This window comes from Pseudophryne corroboree, chromosome 2, assembly GCF_028390025.1.
Source record: "Pseudophryne corroboree isolate aPseCor3 chromosome 2, aPseCor3.hap2, whole genome shotgun sequence".
Taxonomy (NCBI): domain Eukaryota; kingdom Metazoa; phylum Chordata; class Amphibia; order Anura; family Myobatrachidae; genus Pseudophryne; species Pseudophryne corroboree.
The window spans coordinates 110,746,504-110,771,714 of record NC_086445.1 but is presented as its reverse complement, the minus strand read 5'-3'; the positions used below and the strand labels follow the sequence as shown (position 1 = coordinate 110,771,714).

The window sequence follows — 25,211 nt, the reverse complement described above, 5'->3', positions numbered from 1 at the left end:
AGTCTCCCTTAAAGGAGAAGTAGTTGTTTTGCAGGATAAATAGGACAGCCTCCAAAATAAAGTCCTGTAGATTATTTTTCCATGCTGCTTCGTTGGAAAAACTTACCAACTGCTTTTAAACCTTCCCGTTGATCTATAATTGTATATATTGACCGGACGTCCACTGTCGACATTATCAAGTCATCCTGCCATTTCATTCCCCCCTAAGAGTCTTAAAACATCTGCTGTATCTTTTAAGTGTGATTTGTGGGTAAGAACGAGGGGCTGTCGATGGAAATCCACAAATTCTGAAAGGTTGCCTGTTACCGAATCTATTCCGGATACTATCGGCATCCCCAGTGGTTTCACAGGATCTTTGTGAATCTTGGGGAGCAAGTATAGCACCAGTAAGACCGGTTCCTCATTTATCAAAAATTTTTGTTCTTTATCGTCCAACTTCCCTAGAGAAGGGTATTTTTCTATCAGGCCCTTTAATTTCTCTAAAATCGCACCTGTTGTGTCAAAACGTAGTTTATGGTAAGTTGTTCTATCTTCCAGTTGTCATAGTACTTCCAATTCATATTTACTTCTGTCTAGAACAACCACTCCTCCCCCCCTTAGCAGCAGGCTTTACTATTATTTCCTACATTCTTTTTAGACGTTTAAGGGCCTCTCTTTCTTTAAATGATAAGTTGGATTTGTCCTTCTTAATCTCCATTTCTCTATCGTCCTAAGTGGATGCTGGGGTTCCTGAAAGGACCATGGGGAATAGCGGCTCCGCAGGAGACAGGGCACAAAAGTAAAGCTTTTACAGGTCAGGTGGTGTGTACTGGCTCCTCCCCCTATGACCCTCCTCCAGACTCCAGTTAGATTTTTGTGCCCGGCCGAGAAGGGTGCAATTCTAGGTGGCTCTCATAAAGAGCTGCTTAGAGAGTTTAGCTTAGGTTTTTTATTTTACAGTGATTCCTGCTGGCAACAGGATCACTGCAACGAGGGACAGAGGGGAGAAGAAGTGAACTCACCTGCGTGCAGGATGGATTGGCTTCTTGGCTACTGGACATGAAGCTCCAGAGGGACGATCACAGGTACAGCCTGGATGGTCACCGGAGCCACGCCGCCGGCCCCCTCACAGATGCTGAAGCAAGAAGAGGTCCAGAATCGGCGGCTGAAGACTCCTGCAGTCTTCTTAAGGTAGCGCACAGCACTGCAGCTGTGCGCCATTTTCCTCTCAGCACACTTCACACGGCAGTCACTGAGGGTGCAGGGCGCTGGGAGGGGGGCGCCCTGGGAGGCAAATGAAAACCTTTAAAAAGGCTAAAAATACCTCACATATAGCCCCAGAGGCTATATGGAGATATTTACCCCTGCCTAAATGTACTAAATAGCGGGAGACGAGCCCGCCGAAAAAGGGGCGGGGCCTATCTCCTCAGCACACGGCGCCATTTTCTGTCACAGCTCCGCTGGTCAGGAAGGCTCCCAGGTCTCTCCCCTGCACTGCACTACAGAAACAGGGTATAACAGAGAGGGGGGGCAAAATAAATGGCAATATATATTAATATAAAAGCAGCTATAAGGGAGCACTTAATCATAAGGCTATCCCTGTCATATATAGCGCTTTTTGGTGTGTGCTGGCAGACTCTCCCTCTGTCTCCCCAAAGGGCTAGTGGGTCCTGTCTTCGTATAGAGCATTCCCTGTGTGTCTGCTGTGTGTCGGTACGTGTGTGTCGACATGTATGAGGACGTTATTGGTGTGGAGGCGGAGCAATTGCCAAATATGAGGATGTCACCTCCTAGGGGGTCGACACCAGAACGGATGCCTTTATTTGTGGAATTACGGGATAGCGTCAACTCGCTTAAGCAGTCGTTTGCCGACATGAGGCGGCCGGACACTCAATTAGTGCCTGTCCAGGCGCCTCAAACACCGTCAGGGGCTGTAAAACGCCCCTTGCCTCAGTCGGTCGACACAGACCCAGACACAGGCACTGATTCCGGTGGTGAAGGTGACGAATCAACCGTATTTTCCAGTAGGGCCACACGTTATATGATTTTGGCAATAAAGGAGATGTTACATTTAGCTGATACTACAGGTACCACTAAACAGGGTATTATGTGGGGTGTGAAAAAACTACCAGTAGTTTTTACCGAATCAGAAGAATTAAATGACGTGTGTGATGAAGCGTGGGGTGCCCCGATAAAAAACTGCTAATTTCAAAGAAGTTATTGGCTTTATACCCTTTCCCGCCAGAGGTTAGGGAGCGCTGGGAAACACCTCCTAGGGTGGACAAAGCGCTAACACGCTTATCAAAACAAGTGGCGTTACCCTCTCCTGAGACGGCCGCACTTAAAGATCCATCAGATAGGAGGATGGAAAATATCCAAAAAGGTATATACACACATGCAGGTGTTATACTACGACCAGCTATTGCGACTGCCTGGATGTGCAGTGCTGGGGTAGTTTGGTCAGAGTCCCTGATCGAAAATATTGATACCCTGGACAGGGACAATATTTTACTGTCGTTAGAACAAATAAAGGATGCATTTCTTTATATGCGTGATGCACAGGGAGATATCTGCACACTGGCATCACGGGTAAGTGCTATGTCCATTTCGGCCAGAAGAGCTTTATGGACACGACAGTGGACAGGCGATGCGTAGAGGAGTTATTTGGGGTCGGTCTATCGGATTTGGTGGCCACGGCTACGGCCGGGAAATCCACCTTTCTACCTCAAGTCACTCCCCAACAGAAAAAGGCACCGACCTTTCAACCGCAGCCCTTTCGTTCCTTTAAAAATAAGAGAGCAAAGGGCTATTCATATCTGCCACGAGGCAGAGGACGAGGGAAGAGACAGCAACAGGCAGCTCCTTCCCAGGAACAGAAGCCCTCCCCGGCTTCTACAAAAGCCTCAGCATGTCGCTGGGGCTTCGCAAGCGGACTCTGGGGCGGTAGGCGGTCGTCTCAAGAATTACAGCGCGCAGTGGGCTCACTCGCAGGTAAATCCCTGGATCCTGCAGATAATATCTCAGGGGTACAGGTTGAAATTAGAGACAGAGCCACCTCGCCGTTTCCTGAAGTCTGCTTTACCAACGTCCCCCTCAGAAAGGGAGACGGTTTTGGAAGCCATTCACAAGCTGTATTCTCAGCAGGTGATAGTCAAGGTACCTCTTCTACAACAAGGGAAGGGGTATTATTCCACTCTTTTTGTGGTACCGAAGCCGGATGGCTCGGTAAGGCCTATTCTAAATCTGAAGTCCTTGAACCTGTACATAAAGAAGTTCAAGTTCAAGATGGAGTCACTCAGAGCAGTGATAGCGAACCTGGAAGAAGGGGACTTTATGGTATCCTTGGACATCAAGGATGCGTATCTCCACGTTCCAATTACCCCTCACACCAGGGGTACCTCAGGTTCGTTGTACAAAACTGTCACTATCAGTTTCAGACGCTGCCGTTTGGTTTGTCCACGGCACCTCGGGTCTTTACAAAGGTAATGGCCGAGATAATATTTCTTCTTCGAAGAAAAGGCGTATTAATTATCCCATACTTGGACGATCTCCTAATAAGGGCAAGGTCCAGAGAACAGCTAGAGATGGGTTTAGCACTATCTCAAGAGGTGCTAAAGCAGCACGGATGGATTCTGAATATTCCAAAATCCCAATTAATGCCGACAACTCGTCTGCTGTTCCTGGGGATGATTCTGGACACAGTTCAGAAAAAGGTTTTTCTTCCCGAAGAAAAAGCCAAGGAGTTATCTGACCTGGTCAGGAACCTCCTAAAACCAGGAAAGGTGTCTGTACATCAATGCACAAGAGTCCTGGGAAAAAATGGTAGCTTCTTACGAAGCAATCCCTTTCGGCAGATTCCATGCAAAGGGATCTGTTGGACAAATGGTCAGGGTCGCATCTTCAGATGCACCTGCGGATAACCCTGTCGCCGAGGACAAGGGTATCCCTTCTGTGGTGGTTGCAGGAGGCTCATCTATTGGAGGGCCGCAGATTCGGCATGCAGGATTGGATCCTGGTGACCACGGATGCCAGCCTGAGAGGCTGGGGAGCAGTCACACAGGGAAGAAATTTCCAGGGAGTGTGGTCGAGTCTGAAAAAGTCTCTTCACATAAGCATTCTGGAGCTAAGAGCAATCTACAATGCTCTAAGCCAGGCGGAACCTCTGCTTCAAGGAAGACCGGTGTTGATCCAGTCGGACAACATCACGGCAGTCGCCCATGTAAACAGACAGGGCGGCACAAGAAGCAGGAGGGCAATGGCAGAAGCTGCCAGGATCCTTCGCTGGGCGGAGAATCACGTGATAGCACTGTCAGCAGTATTCATCCCGGGCGTGGACAACTGGGAAGCAGACTTCCTCAGCAGACACGACCTTCACCCGGGAGAGTGGGGACTTCATCCAGAAGTTTTCCACATGCTATTAAACCGTTGGGTAAAACCAATGGTGGACATGATGGCGTCTCGCCTCAACAAAACACTGGACAGATATTGCGCCAGGTCAAGAGATCCGCAGGCAATAGCTGTGGACGCGCTGGTAACACCTTGGGTGTACCAGTCGGTATATGTGTTTCCTCCTCTGCCTCTCATACCAAAGGTATTGAGGATTATACGGCAAAGAGGAGTAAGACTAGTGGCTCCGGATTGGCCAAGAAGGACTTGGTACCCGGAACTTCAAGAGATGGTCACGGACGATCCGTGGCCTCTACTTCTGAGAAGGGACCTGCTTCAGCAGGGTCCTTGTCTTTTTCAAGACTTACCGCGGCTGCGTTTGACGGCATGGCGTTTGAATGCCAGATCCTAAAAGGAAAAGGCATTCCGGAAGAAGTCATTCCTACCTTGATAAAGGCAAGGAAGGAAGTCACCGCGAAGCATTATCGCCGTATTTGGCGAAAATATGTTGCGTGGTGCGAGCAGCGGAGTGCTCCGATGGAGGAATTTCAACTGGGTCGTTTTCCTACATTTCCTGCAATCAGGATTGTCTATGGGTCTCAAATTGGGATCTATTAAGGTTCAAATTTCGGCCATATCAATATTCTTCCAAAAAGAATTGGCCTCAGTCCCTGAGGTCCAGATTTTTATCAAAGGAGTACTGCATATACAGCCTCCTGTGGTGCCTAAGGTGGCACCGTGGGATCTAAATGTAGTTTTAGATTTCCTCAAATCCAATTGGTTTGAACCACTAAAGAATGTGGATTTGAAATATCTCACATGGAAAGTGACTATGTTACTGGCCCTGGCTTCGGCCGGGAGAGTATCTGAACTGGCGGCTTTGTTTTATAAAAGCCCTTATTTAATTTTCCATTCGACATAGGGCAGAGCGGCGGACGCGTCCGCATTTTCTCCCTAAGGTGGTATCAGCGTTTCACCTGAACCAGCCTATTGTAGTGCCTGCGGCTACAGACGACTTGAAGGACTCCAAGTTGTTGGACGTTGTCAGAGCCTTAAAAATATACATTTAAAGGACGGCTGGAGTCAGAAAATCTGACTCGCTGTTTATACTGTATGCACCCAACAAGTTGGGTGCACCTGCTTCTAAGCAGTCGATTGCTCGTTGGATTTGTAACAAAATTCAACTTGTACATTCTGTGGCAGGCCTGCCACAGCCTAAATCTGTTAAGGCCCATTCCGCAAGGAAGGTGGGCTCATCTTGGGCGCCTGCCCGAGGGGTCTCGGCATTACAACTCTGCCGAGCAGCTACGTGGTCAGGGGAGAACACGTTTGTAAATTTTTACAAATTTGATACCCTGGCAAAGGAGGACCTGGAGTTCTCTCATTCGGTGCTGCAGAGTCATCCGCACTCTCCCGCCCGTTTGGGAGCTTTGGTATAATCCCCATGGTCCTTTCAGGAACCCCAGCATCCACTTAGGACGATAGAGAAAATAAGAATTTACTTACCGATAATTCTATTTCTCGGAGTCCGTAGTGGATGCTGGGCGCCCATCCCAAGTGCGGATTATCTGCAATACTTGTACATAGTTATTGTTAACTAATTCGGGTTATTGTTTAGGAAGCCATCTTTCAGAGGCTCCTCTGTTATCATACTGTTAACTGGGTTTAGATCACAAGTTGTACGGTGTGATTGGTGTGGCTGGTATGAGTCTTACCCGGGATTCAAAATCCTTCCTTATTGTGTACGCTCGTCCGGGCACAGTACCTAACTGGAGTCTGGAGGAGGGTCATAGGGGGAGGAGCCAGTACACACCACCTGACCTGTAAAAGCTTTACTTTTGTGCCCTGTCTCCTGCGGAGCCGCTATTCCCCATGGTCCTTTCAGGAACCCCAGCATCCACTACGGACTCCGAGAAATAGAATTATCGGTAAGTAAATTCTTATTTTTTTTTTTTTATGTCATCATGTACTAGAGTATAGAAAGTTTCTATAAAACTTCCTTTTGCCTGTGTTGGATAAACACTGATTTTGGTCTAAAAGGGGTTTTATCAACTTGCTCTTCAATAGGGGGCATATCTGTTTCCTTACTGAGAAAAAAATCTGTTGGTGTGAATGGAAAGGTACATACCTCCCGGTTTTGCCTCCTTTCTGGAGGATTTTAAGGCCTGTTTACTGCTTCATTTTGTGAGGATACGATATCGACCCTGTCAATTTACTTTTAGTTGTGTTTGGCTTTTCTTCCGAAAGTCCGCACCTTCATTTCGTCTGCTGGTGGAACCGTCAAATTTTAATCAAGTCCTTTCGGCTCTCACACAGACTCTTTTTCAGCTCTTGCAATCAGCGGATCTTCGATTCGTTATTTGGAAACCAGTTTTCCTTATGATTGTTGCCGCAAGTCAGCGTGTTTCCAAGTCGGAAGTTTGTCCTTTTAACACCTTTTCTCGTCTTCCAGGACGACAAAGCTGTTCTTCGTATGGTTCCTATGTTCCAGCCGAAACTTGTTTCGGTCTTCTAAGTAAACCAGGAAATTGTCTTTCCAGGTTTTCCTCTTTTGACGACTTCCCAAGGCCAAAATTTTCTGGCACTGCTATTTATAGTCGAGCTCTGTGGATTTACTTAGATGAGGCTGCTTCTGTCCACCGCACATACAGTTCATCCGGAAAGTATTCACAGCCCTTCACTTTTTCCACATTTTATGTTACAGCCTTATTCCAAAATGGAATAAATTTATTTTTTCCCTGAAAATTCTACACACAATACCGACCTTAAGCACACAGCCAAGATATCAAAGGAGTGGCTTCAGGACAACTCTGTGAATATCCTTGCATGGCTCAGCCAGAGTCCAGACTTGAATCCGAATGAAAACCTCTGGAGAGATCTGAAAATGGCTGTGCACCGACGCTTCCCATCCAACCTGATGGAGCTTGAGAGGTGCTACAAAGAGGAATGGGCGAAACTGCCCAAAGATAGGTGTGCCAAGCTTGTGGCAACATATTCAAAGACTTGTGGCTGTAATTGCTGCCAAAGGTGTGTGAACAAAGTATTGAGCAAAGGCTGTGAATACTTATGTACATGTGTTTTCTTAGTTTTTTTTATTTTTAATAAATTTGCAAAAATCTCAAAAACTTTTCACGTTGTCATAATGGGGTATAGTGTGTAGAATTTTCAGGGGAAAAATAAATTTATTCCATTTTGGAATAAGGCTGTAACATAACAAAATGTGGAAAAAGTGAAGCGCTGTGAATACTTTCCAGATGCACTGTATTCTCTGCTGTTTCTTTATAACGCACATAACCGAGATTGGACGGTTGTTATGCAGGCCGTTGGGTGTTACTCCGCTCAGTCATCACTTGATCCTATTCTGGTGTTAGGCGACTGACACCTCACTAATGGTCAGCACATTCTGTTAGAATGGTGGCTAATTTCTAGGCAGTGTGACCTGTTCCTCTGTCCACACGTTTTCAGGTTTTTGCCTCCAGTGGCAACCTCTATGGGCGTATAGTTCTCCTGTCAGGCGGCCTGAGGTTCCCTCCCCTGGGGGTGTTTGTTGAATGTCCCATGGTCCACTGTTTCTCAGCCTTGCTGCAAGAGAAAATAGGATTTTTGTTCACTTACCGTTGAATCTTTTTTTCTTAAGCGGGGTGTGGAACCGTGTTTTCCCTACTGGTTTTATTTATTGTTCTGACCATTTGACGGGGTTATTGCTACTCCTTTCTGGACTCTTTTAAAGAAGTACTGGAATTCTGGGGTTGCAGGGAGGCGTAGCTTACTTTTAAACTTGCAGTTTAATTTTAAGTGCCAGCTCAAGTCCCAACCTGCAATCCCGTGGTCCATTGTTCCCAAGCCTGCTAAAGAGAAAAGGATTCAACGGTAAGTTACAAAAAAAATCTTAATTATTTCAAGTTGTCAACGTCTTATATGATGCTCTATTTCCCCAAGATTCCAGTGTCCCTTGTAGGATGAGAAAATTAATGTTTAAAAAAATGTAGTTGATGAGGTCATTTTGTGCTTTCTAGGGGCTTTTGCTTGTGACAGTGATATGTGGCAGAGGAATTTGTACAGCCTGTATGATGTCATGGTGTCTGAGATCAGCCACATTGGCAGCAGAGGAAAGTATTCATCAGGATCTCGACATGTTGCAGTCAAGGAGAATTTGGTGGAGTTAATGGCTGATATATGCCATCAGGTATTGCAGTGATAAGTGCCTTAATATAATTATACTGCTTAGGTATGAAAAGCAAAAGTACCACCTTCTCCAAAAATAAAGATTAGCACAACATAATTGAAAGTTCTTTATGTAAAAAAAAAAAAGAAAAGAAAAAAACACAGTAAAGCATATACACATAATAGTAAAAAAAAAAAAAAATCTAAATCATGTAATTGTAAAAAATTTATACCATATATGAGTAGGACTTTTCTTGATTTTAAAGTAAAATTTATACTTTTGTGTTGTATTAGTGGTTTGTAGCTTGAAACCACCATCTGTTGATTGTCCATCATTGCTTCACTCAGCTGTTCACTGAAGACACACGTGTGTTGGAGATCACTCAGGCTTCTTTTGCTGTGACCCAAAGAGAGCCATCAGGAAATGGGGTCCCAAACAAGCGCCGGAGGATAGAACTGGGCTGGGAAGTAGTCCGTGACAAACTTCAAAGGTCACACAATGATTTTGATGTAATCCCGTGGTAAGTCTAATCGACAAACACTACAGGGCCTATTTTATTGAGCTTTGGTTTTTGGTCAATGATTTTCTGTAGTTTTTCCAGCAGAATTTAAAACAAATTTTATTGAAGACAAAAGCTGGTGTGTTGGGTATAATTTCCAACTAAGTTTTGTCTTTAATAAATAGCCTGCACCTAATCCTTCAGAAGGATAGAGAGGCGTTAGTAACAGTCAGTATACTCTGTGCTCCGTGTCTGTCAGTACAGGGCTACTTTCATTGTGCCATTGTGTACTGCAATCTCCTTTTCTCTATCGTCCTAGTGGATGCTGGGGTTCCTGAAAGGACCATGGGGAATAGCGGCTCCGCAGGAGACAGGGCACAAAAAGTAAAGCTTTTTCAGATCAGGTGGTGTGCACTGGCTCCTCCCCCTATGACCCTCCTCCAGACTCCAGTTAGATTTTTGTGCCCGGCCGAGAAGGGTGCAATCTAGGTGGCTCTCCTAAAGAGCTGCTTAGAAAAAGTTTAGCTAGGTTTTTTATTTTACAGTGATTCCTGCTGGCAACAGGATCACTGCAGCGAGGGACTGAGGGGAGAAGGAGTCAACTCACCTGCGTGCAGGATGGATTGGCTTCTTGGCTACTGGACATCAAGCTCCAGAGCGACGATCACAGGTACAGCCTGGATGGTCACCGGAGCCGCGCCGCCGGCCCCCTTGCAGATGCTGAAGTCAGAAGAGGTCCAGAATCGGCGGCTGAAGACTCCTGCAGTCTTCTAAAGGTAGCGCACAGCACTGCAGCTGTGCGCCATTTTCCTCTCAGCACACTTCACACGGCAGTCACTGAGGGTGCAGGGCGCTGGGAGGGGGGCGCCCTGGGAGGCAAATGAATACCTATAAAGGCTAAAAATACCTCACATATAGCCCCTAGAGGCTATATGGAGATATTTAACCCCTGCCTGATTTTTCTAAATAGCGGGAGACGAGCCCGCCAGAAAAGGGGCGGGGCCTATCTCCTCAGCACACGGCGCCATTTCCTCTCACAGCTCCGCTGGTCAGGACGGCTCCCAAGTCTCTCCCCTGCACTGCACTACAGAAACAGGGTAAAACAGAGAGGGGGGGGGCAAATTTATGGCGATATTTTGATATAACAAAGCAGCTATAAGGGAGCACTTATTATAAGGCTATCCCTGATATATATATATAGCGCTTTTGGTGTGTGCTGGCAAACTCTCCCTCTGTCTCCCCAAAGGGCTAGTGGGTCCTGTCTTCGTTAGGAGCATTCCCTGTGTGTCTGCTGTGTGTCGGTACGTGTGTGTCGACATGTATGAGGACGATATTGGTGTGGAGGCGGAGCAATTGCCAAATATGAGGATGTCACCCCCTAGGGAGTCGACACCAGAATGGATGCCTTTATTTATGGAACTACGGGATAGTGTCAACACGCTAAAGCAGTCGTTTGACGACATGAGGCGGCCGGACAATCAATTAGTGCCTGTCCAGGCGACTCAAACACCGTCAGGGGCTGTGAAACGCCCTTTGCCTCAGTCGGTCGACACAGACCCAGACGCAGGCACTGACTCCAGTGGTGACGGTGACGATTCAACCGTATTTTCCAGTAGGGCCACACGTTATATGATTTTGGCAATGAAGGAGGCGTTACATTTAGCTGATACTACAGGTACCACTAAACAGGGTATTATGTGGGGTATGAAAAAACTACCTATAGTTTTTCCTGAATCAGAAAAATTAAATGACGTGTGTAATGAAGCGTGGGTTGCCCCTGATAAAAAGCTGATAATTTCAAAGAAATTATTGGCATTATACCCTTTCCCGCCAGAGGTTAGGGAGCGCTGGGAAACACCTCCTAGGGTGGACAAGGCGCTAACACGCTTATCTAAACAAGTGGCGTTACCCTCTCCTGAGACGGCCGCACTTAAAGATCCATCAGATAGGAGGATGGAAAATATCCAAAAAAGTATATACACACATGCAGGTGTTATACTACGACCAGCTGTAGCGACTGCCTGGATGGGCAGTGCTGGGGTAGTTTGGTCAGAGTCCCTGATTGAAAATATTGATACCCTGGACAGGGACAATATTTTACTGTCGTTAGAACAAATAAAGGATGCATTTCTTTATATGCGTGATGCACAGAGGGATATCTGCACACTGGCATCACGGGTAAGTGCTATGTCCATTTCGGCCAGAAGAGCTTTATGGACGCGACAGTGGACAGGCGATGCGGATTCAAAACGGCATATGGAAGTTTTGCCGTATAAAGGGGAGGAGTTATTTGGAGTCGGTCTATCAGATTTGGTGGCCACGGCTACAGCCGGGAAATCCACCTTTCTACCTCAAGTCACTCCCCAACAGAAAAAGGCACCGACTTTTCAACCGCAGCCCTTTCGTTCCTTTAAAAATAAGAGAGCAAAGGGCTATTCATATCTGCCACGAGGCAGAGGTCGAGGGAAGAGACAGCAACACGCAGCTCCTTCCCAGGAACAGAAGCCCTCCCCGGCTTCTACAAAAGCCTCAGCATGACGCTGGGGCTTCTCAAGCGGACTCGGGGACGGTGGGCGGTCGTCTCAAAAATTACAGCGCGCAGTGGGCTCACTCGCAGGTAGATCCCTGGATCCTGCAGATAATATCTCAAGGGTACAGGTTGGAATTAGAGACAGATCCACCTCGCCGTTTCCTGAAGTCTGCTTTACCAACGTCCCCCTCCGAAAGGGAGACGGTTTTGGAAGCCATTCACAAGCTGTACTCTCAGCAGGTGATAGTCAAGGTACCTCTTCTACAACAAGGGAAGGGGTATTATTCCACTCTTTTTGTGGTACCGAAGCCGGATGGCTCGGTAAGGCCTATTCTAAATCTGAAGTCCTTGAACCTGTACATAAAGAAGTTCAAGTTCAAGATGGAGTCACTCAGAGCAGTGATAGCGAACCTGGAAGAGGGGGACTTTATGGTATCCTTGGACATCAAGGATGCGTATCTCCACGTTCCAATTTACCCCTCACACCAGGGGTACCTCAGGTTCGTTGTACAAAACTGTCACTATCAGTTTCAGACGCTGCCGTTCGGATTGTCCACGGCACCTCGGATCTTTACAAAGGTAATGGCCGAGATGATGATTCTTCTTCGAAGAAAAGGCATATTAATTATCCCATACTTGGACGATCTCCTAATAAGGGCGAGGTCCAGAGAACAGCTAGAGATGGGATTAGCACTGTCTCAAGAAGTGCTAAAACAGCACGGGTGGATTCTGAATATTCCAAAATCCCAGTTAATGCCGACAACTCGTCTGCTGTTCCTAGGGATGATTCTGGACACGGTTCAGAAAAAGGTTTTTCTCCCGGAGGAAAAAGCCAAGGAGTTATCCGACCTTGTCAGGAACCTCCTAAAACCAGGAAAGGTGTCTGTACATCAATGCACAAGAGTCCTGGGAAAAATGGTGGCTTCTTACGAAGCAATTCCATTCGGCAGATTCCACGCAAGAATTTTCCAAAGGGATCTGTTGGACAAATGGTCAGGGTCGCATCTTCAGATGCACCTACGGATAACCCTGTCTCCAAGAACAAGGGTGTCTCTTCTGTGGTGGTTGCAGAGTCCTCATCTATTGGAGGGCCGCAGATTCGGCATACAGGATTGGATCCTGGTGACCACGGACGCCAGCCTGAGAGGCTGGGGAGCAGTCACACAAGGAAGAAACTTCCAGGGAGTATGGACGAGCCTGGAAACGTCTCTTCACATAAACATTCTGGAACTAAGAGCAATATACAATGCTCTAAGCCAGGCAGAACCTCTGCTTCAGGGAAAACCGGTGTTGATCCAGTCGGACAACATCACGGCAGTCGCCCATGTGAACAGACAGGGCGGCACAAGAAGCAGGAGTGCAATGGCAGAAGCTGCAAGGATTCTTCGCTGGGCAGAGAATCATGTGATAGCACTGTCAGCAGTGTTCATCCCGGGAGTGGACAACTGGGAAGCAGACTTCCTCAGCAGACACGATCTTCACCCGGGAGAGTGGGGACTTCATCCAGAAGTCTTCCACATGCTGGTAACCCGTTGGGAAAGACCAATGGTGGACATGATGGCGTCTCGCCTCAACAAAAAACTGGACAGGTATTGCGCCAGGTCAAGAGATCCGCAGGCAATAGCTGTGGACGCGCTGGTAACGCCTTGGGTGTACCAGTCGGTGTATGTGTTTCCTCCTCTGCCTCTCATACCAAAAGTATTGAGAATTATACGGCAAAGAGGCGTAAGAACGATACTAGTGGTTCCGGATTGGCCAAGAAGGACTTGGTACCCGGAACTTCAAGAGATGATCACGGAAGATCCGTGGCCTCTACCTCTAAGGAGGGACTTGCTTCAGCAGGGTCCCTGTCTGTTTCAAGACTTACCGCGGCTGCGTTTGACGGCATGGCGGTTGAACGCCGGATCCTAAAGGAAAAAGGCATGCCGGAAGAAGTCATTCCTACTTTGATTAAAGCAAGGAAGGAAGTAACCGTGCAACATTATCACCGAATTTGGCGAAAATATGTTGCGTGGTGCGAAGATCGGAGTGCTCCGACGGAGGAATTTCAACTGGGTCGATTCCTACATTTCCTGCAATCAGGATTGTCTATGGGTCTCAAATTGGGATCTATTAAGGTTCAAATTTCGGCCCTGTCGATTTTCTTTCAAAAAGAATTGGCTTCAGTCCCTGAAGTCCAGACCTTTGTTAAGGGAGTGCTGCATATACAGCCTCCTGTGGTGCCTCCAGTGGCACCGTGGGATCTCAATGTGGTTTTGGACTTTCTAAAATCTCATTGGTTTGAACCACTAAATAAGGTGGATTTGAAATATCTCACTTGGAAAGTGACCATGCTTCTAGCCCTGGCTTCTGCCAGGAGAGTATCAGAATTGGCAGCTTTATCTTACAAAAGCCCATATCTGATTTTCCATTCGGACAGGGCAGAACTGCGGACTCGTCCGCATTTTCTCCCTAAGGTGGTGTCAGCATTTCATCTGAACCAGCCTATTGTAGTGCCTGCGGCTACAAGTGACTTGGAGGACTCCAAGTTACTGGACGTTGTCAGAGCATTAAAAATATATATTGCAAGGACAGCTGGAGTCAGAAAATCTGACTCGTTGTTTATATTGTATGCACCCAACAAGATGGGTGCTCCTGCGTCTAAGCAGACGATTGCTCGTTGGATCTGTAGCACAATCCAACTTGCACATTCTGTGGCAGGCCTGCCACAGCCTAAATCTGTAAAGGCCCACTCCACAAGGAAGGTGGGCTCATCTTGGGCGGCTGCCCGAGGGGTCTCGGCATTACAACTTTGCCGAGCAGCTACGTGGTCAGGGGAGAACACGTTTGTAAAATTTTACAAATTTGATACTCTGGCTAAGGAGGACCTGGAGTTCTCTCATTCGGTGCTGCAGAGTCATCCGCACTCTCCCGCCCGTTTGGGAGCTTTGGTATAATCCCCATGGTCCTTTCAGGAACCCCAGCATCCACTAGGACGATAGAGAAAATAAGATTTTACTTACCGATAAATCTATTTCTCGGAGTCCGTAGTGGATGCTGGGCGCCCATCCCAAGTGCGGATTATCTGCATAAATTGTACATAGTTATTGTTAACTAATTCGGGTTATTGTTGAAGGAAGCCATCTTTCAGAGGCTCCGCTGTTATCATACTGTTAACTGGGTTTAGATCACAGGTTGTACGGTGTGATTGGTGTGGCTGGTATGAGTCTTACCCGGGATTCAAAATCCTCCCTTATTGTGTACGCTCGTCCGGGCACAGTACCTAACTGGAGTCTGGAGGAGGGTCATAGGGGGAGGAGCCAGTGCACACCACCTGATCTGAAAAAGCTTTACTTTTTGTGCCCTGTCTCCTGCGGAGCCGCTATTCCCCATGGTCCTTTCAGGAACCCCAGCATCCACTACGGACTCCGAGAAATAGATTTATCGGTAAGTAAAATCTTATTTTCTATACTCCTCTATCCTGACGTTTCTGATAAATGGACTATATATATTCAAAGCTAAAGTCAGGGACAACGTTACTCCAAATTGACTGCTTGAGATCCAGGTGCTAACGCAGCGACCTCACACACTTTTGGTGGTACTAGTAATCTTTTGAAAAATGTTTACATATGGGTTCATACATTCTATCAATGAAAATATTCGGAATTGAGTAAAACACGCAGCACAACATTGTTATAATGTAATGTAAGCGAACAGCAGTTTATTGATAAACAATAGGTATTGAACAATCGGACGAAAACGGGGCTGTTTCCGGGGATTCTGCTTCACCTGCCGGAGGCAGGCGAGACAAAATCCCTGATAAGCCGCAGCACGCGCCGGCTTATCGGGGCTAATTAGATATCCCCCTTAGGCCCAATAACAACCCATCTGCTCATCTTAGTCTGAACAAAACACACAGGAACAGGCAAAATGTTCTCTTCACATCCTACAACACAAATACATGCAGCCTTATACCGACTGTAATGTACAGTAGGACAAGGGTCATGTGAATTTTAACATTAAACTCACTGGTTACAGTACTGACCCAGCAGAACTAGCTGTGGCTGATTCTTGGGCCCAGTATATTGCTGAACTTACACAAAACTCCACACATTCCTGAGGGGTGAGCAAAGATTCATTAACCTTCTGCCGCCTCTGTATAATTTATCTTTCATCCATCTGGGGGACGCTGCACCGTTACTTGTGGGTTAGAGTGTGTGGTAGTGGAGTTTGGCACAAAACCGATAAAAAACTAACTCCTCCCCCCTCTAACCCCTCCCATCTCCAGCCTGACTAGTCAGTAACTCAGTTTTTGTTTTGTGCCTGTGGAGTACAGACACAGTTTTTTTACCTATGGTTTTTAGTTAGGTTTTTTTATTGTTTTATTTCGTCTGGGGTACCTAGTCCCTGTACACAGGTGACCGGTACTATTAGAGCGGGGTTAGTTAGTAATTTCCCACTCTCGGCTGCCTCTAGAAGTGTCACCATTCTTCACACTGGGGCTCTCTATTTCTCGTGGATTGAAGAGGCACTACTAAGGTACAGAACAGTCACAATCTGACTTTGACAGTATTGGACTGTTCTAGAGGTGTATTGATGTGTTTGTGTGTATATAGTTTCACTGTGCTCTGCGCGCTGCTTCGCTCGTGTGTGTGTCCCCCCAACTCCTCTTCCTCCTCGTTCTCTGGGAAGACTGATGCTCTTTTACAGTAACAGGAGCGAGGTGGAGGGGGTGATTGCTACAGCTTCCCGCTGGCGCCGAGCACTCTGTGTGTTACCGCCGCGGTTAGCCAGCAGGGTCCGTTGACGGAGGGGCAGGACTAGACGTGGCGCTGAAGGGAAGGAGACACTTCCCGCCTTGGTGACCCCGCACACACGTCCTCCCATTCTCTGTGAAGAATTTTCAGCTCCGGGCGCCATCTTCTTCAACGGGAGACGCTGCGCAGCACATACACATGCGCACACACACACACACACACTTTAACTACACAACTCACTCTGCTCGGTTCAGACGGGGATCAGCACAACAGCAAGTATGTTGATAGCTTATATTGTTATTTATACTAAGGCCTATTGTTTAGTGTTGCACTCATTGTAAGAGCAAGGGGCTTCACTGATAGCACTCAAGTTCTTGTGGTTCTAAAAGCACTTTAAGTTTTGGGAACCTTTTTATTAATTCTTAGTTAACTTTTTATGATAAGAATATGGCCAATAAACAGGACAAATCTACTGAAGGGAAGACCGCTTCGGTTGTCTATTTTGCACGGACGTGGGTACTCTCTGTACAACATGCTCTGGTTCACCAGTAGCGGACCAGCAGGGAGGTTCTGTAGATCAGTCTATGCCTCCACGGGTTAAGCACATGATCGATGCCATTTCAGACTTACGTCAATGCCAGTCGGGTGCGGTCCCCAATCAGGCTCCCGAAGAACCACTATGGGCGAAAAATATGGGCAAAAGTCTTTCTGACTTAACTCAGTCCTTGAATAAATTTGTAAACTCTTCAAGCGGTTCGGCTGCTACAAAACGGACACGTCCGTTACCCACCATAACCTTTCCGGGGGAGTAGTTTGATCCTATGAACCCTTCATTGGAGGGAGGTGAAGTCGACCCAGAATGGGAGGATACTTCGACTTGGGAAGAGGAGGAGCTATCTACGAGCTCAGGTGTCAAACTGCTGATAGAGGCCATTCGTCAGACTCTTAACCTCAAGGAGACAGAGGTGGCGGAGACTTCAACTGCCTTTTTCAAAAGACAGAAAAGACAGATTGCTGTTTATCCCTCTTATTCACACTTTGCAGATATCCTGAAGGAAGCCTGGCTTAAGCCGGACTCTCGTTTTCAAGCCCCTAAAAAGTTGAGATTTCTGTATCCCTTCTCGGAGGAGGATACAAGATTTTGGGAGACTGCCCCAAAGGTAGATGCCACCATTACACACTTAGCGAAAGCTACAGTTATTCCCTACATACAGTCGGTGACTTTGAAAGACGCTACGGACAGGAAGATAGAGGCAATCCTTAAATCTATATTTGCTCTATCGGGTTTCTTTGCATACAATTCTTGCTTCTTAAGGCAGTAGATGACTGGCTAGCACAGGTGGTGTCTGGTATGCAATCCGACGATCCGTCTGAAGCTATTCAATTGGCAGAACAAATATCGGAGGCTCTGTCGTCATATGTTGGAGAAGCATTATTGGACTCTGCGGCGTTACAGTCGCGTGTCTCTGCCATGGCCGTAATGGCAAGACGGTCTCTTTGCTTCGGGTCTGGAATGCTGTTTCTGATTCAAAACAGAACCTAACAGTTGTGCCCTTTGAAGGGGAGTTTCTTTTCGGATCAGAACTAAAAAAGATTATTTTGGATACCACTGGTGGTAAGAGTCCCTTTCTTCCGGTTGCCCCTCAAAAACCAAAATCCACAAAGTTTTGGTCCTTTCGTACTCAGGGCAGAGGAAGTTTTTAGTCCTTTTCGGGGTTTTTCCAGATTTCCACAAAGAGTAGCATTCAGAGGCAGAGGAACACAGGCAACTCGTAAAACCGTCCGTTAAGCCTGCCGACAAACATACTGCATAACGCCTCAGGGTCGTCGGGGGGATCACTGGTGATCGGGGCTCGGTTACTACATTTCAAGGACGTATCACCCACCGTCGAAACCCGATCGGTGGGTGATGGGAGTCATATCCAGAGGATATATCTTGGATCTCGAGGAACCAGTCCCACATTGTTTTTTCGTCACCCCTCTCCCGAGCGATCCCTCCAGACGTCAAGCTCTTCTTTAAGCAACAGCCTCCCTTTTGCACAATGGTGTAATCCTTCCCGTTCCCAACCAGCAAAAAGGTCAGGGATTTTACTCGAGTTTTTTCTCATAAAAAAAAACTGGATGGTCCGTTTTGTCCCATTTTAAATCTCAAATGCCTAAATCCGTTTCTCTCTGTCCAGAGATTCAAAATGGAGTCCATCCGTTCAGTCATCTCGGCCATGGAGCCGGAGGAATATTTGGCTTCCATAGACATAAAGGATGCATACCTACATGTTCCCATTTGGAGAGGTCACCAGTGTCTTTTAAGATTTGCAGTCGACCCTTTGCATTTTCGGTTTCAGGCTTCCCTACGGGCTATCCACGGCCCCTCGGGTGTTTACAAAGTTCATGTGACATATAGTGGCAGTTCTACGGTGTCAGGGAGTCAACATTACTCCTTACTTGGACGATCTCCTAATCAAGGCTCCATCAGAGTCGATTCTTCAACAACACTTGCAACTCACGATAAACACTCTGCAGTCATTCGGATGGATAATAAATTTCCCAAAATCGACACTACATCCTTCCCAGAAGATGGTATTTCTGGGATTCTCTGATTCCTGGTGTCGAATAAGAGTTCCAGGATTTACAGTCCAGAATTCAAACACTGTTATAAATACCGAAGGTTTCAGTTCTCAGAGGCATGCAGGTGTTAGGCAAGATGGTTGCGACCTTCGAGGCAGTTCCTTACGCAAGATTTCATGCTCAACCCCTTCAGGCTCAGATTCTTTGCTAGAAATTTGTAGTGGTGTAGCCTGGGTGCACACTTTAAATGGCAAGGTAAGAAGATGCGAAAACCAAAGCAATGTTTTTTCTCTATGGATATGTATATTAAACATAAAACTATAGCAATTCATAAAAAGTCATGATTAATACATAAATTAACAGTGTTAACTTAGATGGCCTATAGTGTAACACTACTGAACTAAAATTTATGGGTATAAGGTGGCATAACCCAAAAGAAACCACCAAGTAATATACAAATCGTACCAAAAAGGAAGTAAAGGAGTCGCAGGTGGAATAAATGGCAGGGTGCTTCCAAACTTCACCATGCTCTGGCTCCTAAGCTTACCAGTAAAGTCCAACTTGGAATTAAGTCCCAAATGGTCCTAGTTGGATAAATGATTTCGATCCTCAAACGGTAGATAGTCAACGCGTTTCGAGATGTAGAATCTCTTCCTCAGGGCTTGATAGTTCTGCTGTGTTCTGGAGATGCTATTTATGTAGTCGTGATGACCAATATGCAAGCACTTCTGGTCTGGAGTTCGCCGGAAGTGCGGGATCGTGAATGACAGAAGGTAAATATAAATGATTTCCACTTGAAGAATAATGGTGGTGTTATTAAATGAATTACTTAAGTTATTGTGAGCCCTACTAGTGGGTTTTCAGTGCCTATATCGTGTTTTAAAGGAAACGGCTGCGCTCCCCGGAAGTGACGATACTCGGAAGTGAATGGACCGGAAGTGGGGCACCCGCGGCTTTCATAACAATATTTCAATATTGGAAGTGGGTCATGATTGTAGTCTGAGGAGGAACATCAATAGTTGTCCTCCCATTGTTTTTAAAGCTGGAGGCTGAGCATAATTATAGTCTTAAGGTGCATAATATTACATCCAGGCTGAAGTGAAGCAAATGCTATAAATTCTTTAAAGTAGATGGTATGCGTTATACATAGAAATTGAAATAAGCTTCTTCACGTTGTTAATTGACGTTCATTGGACAGTCCATTAGCATATATGCATCGTAATCTACATTGAGGCTGTTCCCAGCGAGATAATACTTGGTGGGTGAAAAAGGAGAAGATAATTATAAAATATATATATATATATATATATATATATATATATATATATATATATATATATATATATATATATATATATAAAAAAATAATAATAATAAAATGCAGTTAAACAAACAACAAAGATTGAAACAAATCATAAAAACCATTTGAGTTCGAAATCTTTATTTAATCCCTTTGGGCATAGGGACCGAAGTTTGTACAGAAGTTTAATCTCAGTTTAGGCCAGATTTTTTGTTCAGTGTTCCTGTCTCGCCAAGTTGATTTAATATGTTGGAGGCCCACGAATTTTCTAATGCATTTATAAGAACAGTTATGTTCGGTCTTGAAATGCTCTGATAAATTGTGAGTAAGGAGACCATTCTTTATATTTCGCAGATGTTCCCCCGATCTTGTTTTTAGGGATCTCGATGTTCATCCGATATAATTTTTATATCCGTGTTTATTTATGTATTAAATCATGACTTTTTATGAATTGCTATTGTTTTATGTTTAATATACATATCCATAGAGAAAAAACATTGCTTTGGTTTTTGCATCTTCTTACCTTGCCATTTAAAGTTTGCGCCCAGGCTACACCACTACAAATTTCTAGGAATCTTTTAGGGGCATCTAAGTGAACCCCTTTTGTGTGTATCCAAGGATGCCCATATCTTTTTTAGCGCCGAATAAGTTCCTCAATTCTTGTTACCTTCGATTTTTGAAATTTCCCTAGGAGAAGCTTATAGACTGCATCATGTGGCATCATTTTTCAAGAAGAGATGAAGAACGAAAAGAAGCCTTTAGTATTGATTTTAATAAAGAAGAAATAGACATGATGGATGACAATCTAGAGACTGCTATGCATAGACTAGTGGAATGGCTGATCAAAGAAAATAAATTGTGGTGGGAAGTTGCCACCCTTGAGAAGTATATAGCCGAGCAAGTCATTCCCAAAGGGTTAAGAATTGACAAAAAACCCTCGTTTGATATTGCTTCCGAGGAATTCACCAATGATTGGATAAAAATCCTAAATGATTGCTCTATGAAACTCATCATACTCATCATAAAAGAAAGGAAGAACAAACTAAAAGAAACAAAAGAAAGGATAGATACTTGAAAACTCTGATCACACCTTATAATAAACTTCCATCATACAACGATCTAGAGAAGAAGATCGCGGAAAAGTTGGACCATAATACAAAAGAACTCATAAAGAAAAAACAGAAAAAACTTCAGCGGGATTTCGACTTCTATAAATTTAGCATTACACAATTAAGAAGACGACCTTCTTCAAAAGAAAAACAAGACCAATTAAATAGAGACTATCATAACAGAATGGGATCAAAGAAACAATATCCACAAAAATACAAACCATACCGATTACAACAATCACGATATAATCAAAGTCCAAGAAGACCATCGAGACAAGAATACTTTAGGCGTAAAGAGGAAAACCAAGAATATAGAAGAGACAGGATTGATTATAGATATCGAGACTACAATGCCTATCATCTAACTAACCATTATACTTACCGGGAGATAAGGAGGAATAATGAACATAGGAGAGATAACTATGAAGATCGCACTGATCAACAGTGGAGAAACGCATCAGTCCCAGACGAAAGGACAACACTTGAAAGTCGAAGAACGCAGAACAATGACCGACCAGATGAAAGAACATCAAGAGTGCGCCCTTTTCTAGAAGAAAGAAGAAGCTTAAGACGCCGACGTTAAAACGAAAAGATAAAAATATGAGAAAGACCAAAAGAGGGAAAAGAGCTGGAAAACCATTGCAAAAAAAGAAGAAAAATACATACAAATGCTGGCACTACAAATAATGAAGAAACAGAAAATAAAATAATTTTATAATTTGAGCTCAAGAATTTTGACAATAGGAGTCTTGAAAAAAGGATTGAAATTTGCACCCACTACAAGAACAGATGATGAAACGCGTTGGCGCAGTTGGAGGTGACATCTTGCTGTTTGTGGAGAAGTGATTGCCGCAAAATCCAGAACGCCATTTCCCGGGAGGCTGACTGGTACTTAAGAACTTGCTATAACTAGGACTTTGTTTCCTCTGACCATCTGGTAATTATTCATCTCTACACTCAGTTCAGCTGTGCACCGGCTGCATGTGCTCTGGTTTTTATTGATGGGAGACATGTTTTAGATGTTTTTTATGAAAAAATTGTGATAAAAGAATTAAAACTGTGTTACACGAGATGTTCTATACCTCTTGTTTTTTATGACATTTGACGACCGGAGATCCCGATAAAAAGTGTCCGCTTATCCATAAGGAAATCAGAGGTCTCTCTACACGCCTGAATTCAAGTATTGTAAAGGAATGTACCCTAACATCTAATATATGGGTGTTGCATGATTTTGAATTCTCAGTCTTTGTATTTGGTTATTGTTCAGTTTGTCACTTGGGTTTGGCGCCCAATTACTGTGACCACCTAGTTTTACATATACTTCTGTTTGTTGGGGAGTGGGAGACACCCCTTATTGGTGGATACGGTACAGGCAGCCATTTCTGCGCACTTGAGAGGTGCTCCATTTTTTTATTTCTAGAATTTATTAGAATGCGTAGGAACTGTAGTGAGGACAATATCTGTACATTATAAATTAATAAACTAAAGAGCAACTTCATTTAAAAAGTTTATGATCCAAACATCCTTGAAAAAAATCCAAGAAGATACTATGAATATAGACAGAACATCTCTCATACATAGAAATCATCAGGACAAAAAAAGAAACAAATCATTTACAATGGTCATTTATCACAGGCTATGATTCACAACACAAGAAAATTGAATCCATAATTAAAAAACATTGGCACCTACTATGCAGGGACAATACATTAGGAGACATCATCCCCCAAAAAACAACTTTTATTTACCATAAGGCATCCAACTTAAAGGATAAATTGGTACACAGTGCTCTACCGCAGAAATCCATAAACCACTTTAGAACAAGTGGTTTCTGTAGGTGTGGACTACCGTGCAGACAAATTGGGTCAGAAACATCAAAATTCACAGAAGTAACAGCAAATGGAGTCAATTTCAAGATGAAAGACTTTATCACGTGCCACACCAGTAATGTCATCTACCTTGTCGAGTGCACATGTGGAAAAAATTATATCTGACAAACATCGAGATCCCTAAAAACAAGATTGGGGGAACATCTGCGAAATATAAAGAATGGTCTCCTTACTCAGAATTTACCAGAGCATTTCAAGACCAAACATAACTGTTCTTATAAATTCATTAGAAAATTTGTGGGCCTCCAACATATTAAATCAACTTGGCGAGACAGGAACACTGAAAATATCTGGCCAAAGCTGAGATTAAACTTATGTACAACCTTCAGTTCCTATGCCCAAAGGGATTAAATAAAGATTTCAAACTCAAATGGTTTTTATGATTTGTTTCAATCTTTATTGTTTAACTGCATTTTTTATTATTTTTTTTATATATTTTTTTTTTATAATTATCTTCTCCTTTTTCTTCTTTTTCACCCACTGAGTATTCTCTTGCTGGGAACAGCCTCAATGTGGATTACGATGCATATATGCTAATGGACAGTCCAATGAACGTCAATTAATGACGTGAAGATGCTTATTTCAATTTCTATGTATAACGCATACCATCTATTTTAAAGAATTTATAGCATTTGCTTCACTTCAGTTTGGATGTAATATTATGCACCTTAAGACTATAATTATGCTCCGCCTCCAGCTTTAAAAACAATGGGAGGACAACTATTGATGTTCCTCCTCAGACTACAATCATGCCCCACTTCCGGTATTGAATTACTGTTATGAAAGCTGCGGGTGCCCCACTTCGGGTTGCGTCATTTCCAAGTGCGTCATTTCCGGGTATCGTCACTTCTGGGGAACGCGGCCGTTTCCTTTAAAACACGATATAGGCACTGAAAAACCACCAGTAGGGCTCACAATAACTTAAGTAATTCCTTTAATAACACCACCATTATTCTTCAAGTGGAAATCACTTATATTTACCTTCTGTCATTCACGATCCCGCACTTCAGGTTCTGGCGAACTCCGGACCGGAGGAGCTTGCATATTGGTCATCACGACTACATAAATAGCATCTCCAGGACACAGCAGAACCCTGAATCAAGCCCTGAGGAAGAGATTCTACATCTCGAAAAGCGTTGGTTATCTACCGTTTGAGGATCGCAATCATTTATCCCTCTAGGACCATTTGGGACTCAATTCCGACTTGGACCTCATTGGTAAGCTTAGGAGCTAGAGCAGGGTGAAGTTTGGAAGCACCCTGCCGTTTATTCCACCTGCTGCTCCTTTGCTTCCTTTTTGGTACGATTTGTATATTACATGCTTTTTTATGTTATTCCACCTTATACCCATAAATTTTAATTCAGTAGTGTTACACTATAGGCCATCTAAGTTAAGTATGTATTAAATTTTGACTTTTTATTAATTGCTATTGTTTTATGTTTAATATACATATCCATAGAGAAAAACCATTGCTTTGGTTTTCGCATCTTCTTACCTTGTCATTTAAAGTGCACCCAGGCTACACCACTACAAACTTCTAGGAATCTTTTAGAGGCATCTAAGGGAACCCCTTTTGTGTGTAGCCAAGGCTGCCCATATCTCTTTTAGCGCCCAATAAGTTCCTCAATTCTTGTTACCTCAGATTCTGTGCTGTTGGTCCCGGATGGACCACACATCAACTTACAGTTGTTCCGCTTATCAATACAGACTCTTTAATCGCTCCAGTGGTGGCTTCACAGTCAGTCTAACCAAGGGAGCTCCGTTCGCGATTTGGTCTTGGAGGATGGTCACCACGGACGCCAGCCTCACGGGTTGGGGTGAGGTGTTTCAGACTCATCACTTTCAGGAGCAATCAGGAGTCATTGTTACAGATCAACGTTTTGGAACTGCGAGCGATACGATATGCGCTCATTCAGATACAATCCATGGTCCAGAGTCATCCAGTTCGTGTTCAGTCCGACAACGCCACGGCGGTGGCTTACATAAACAGACAAAGAGGAACTCGAAGTTGGAACGAACCATGAGACATGAACGAGGTAGCTCACATTCTCAA

General features: G+C 44.6%; 1 protein-coding gene across 3 annotated transcripts in view; it reads left to right on the top strand.

Moving 5' to 3' along the window:
* ATM (ATM serine/threonine kinase) overlaps positions 1-25,211 on the top strand; it is a 434,777-nt gene that overhangs the window by 75,570 nt on the left and 333,996 nt on the right. For all 3 annotated transcript variants that reach the window (XM_063951603.1, XM_063951598.1, XM_063951604.1), the window contains exons 8-9: positions 8,382-8,551; positions 8,878-9,050. In XM_063951603.1, the coding sequence (XP_063807673.1) occupies positions 8,382-8,551; positions 8,878-9,050 (343 nt within the window). The remainder of the gene's footprint in view (positions 1-8,381; positions 8,552-8,877; positions 9,051-25,211) is intronic.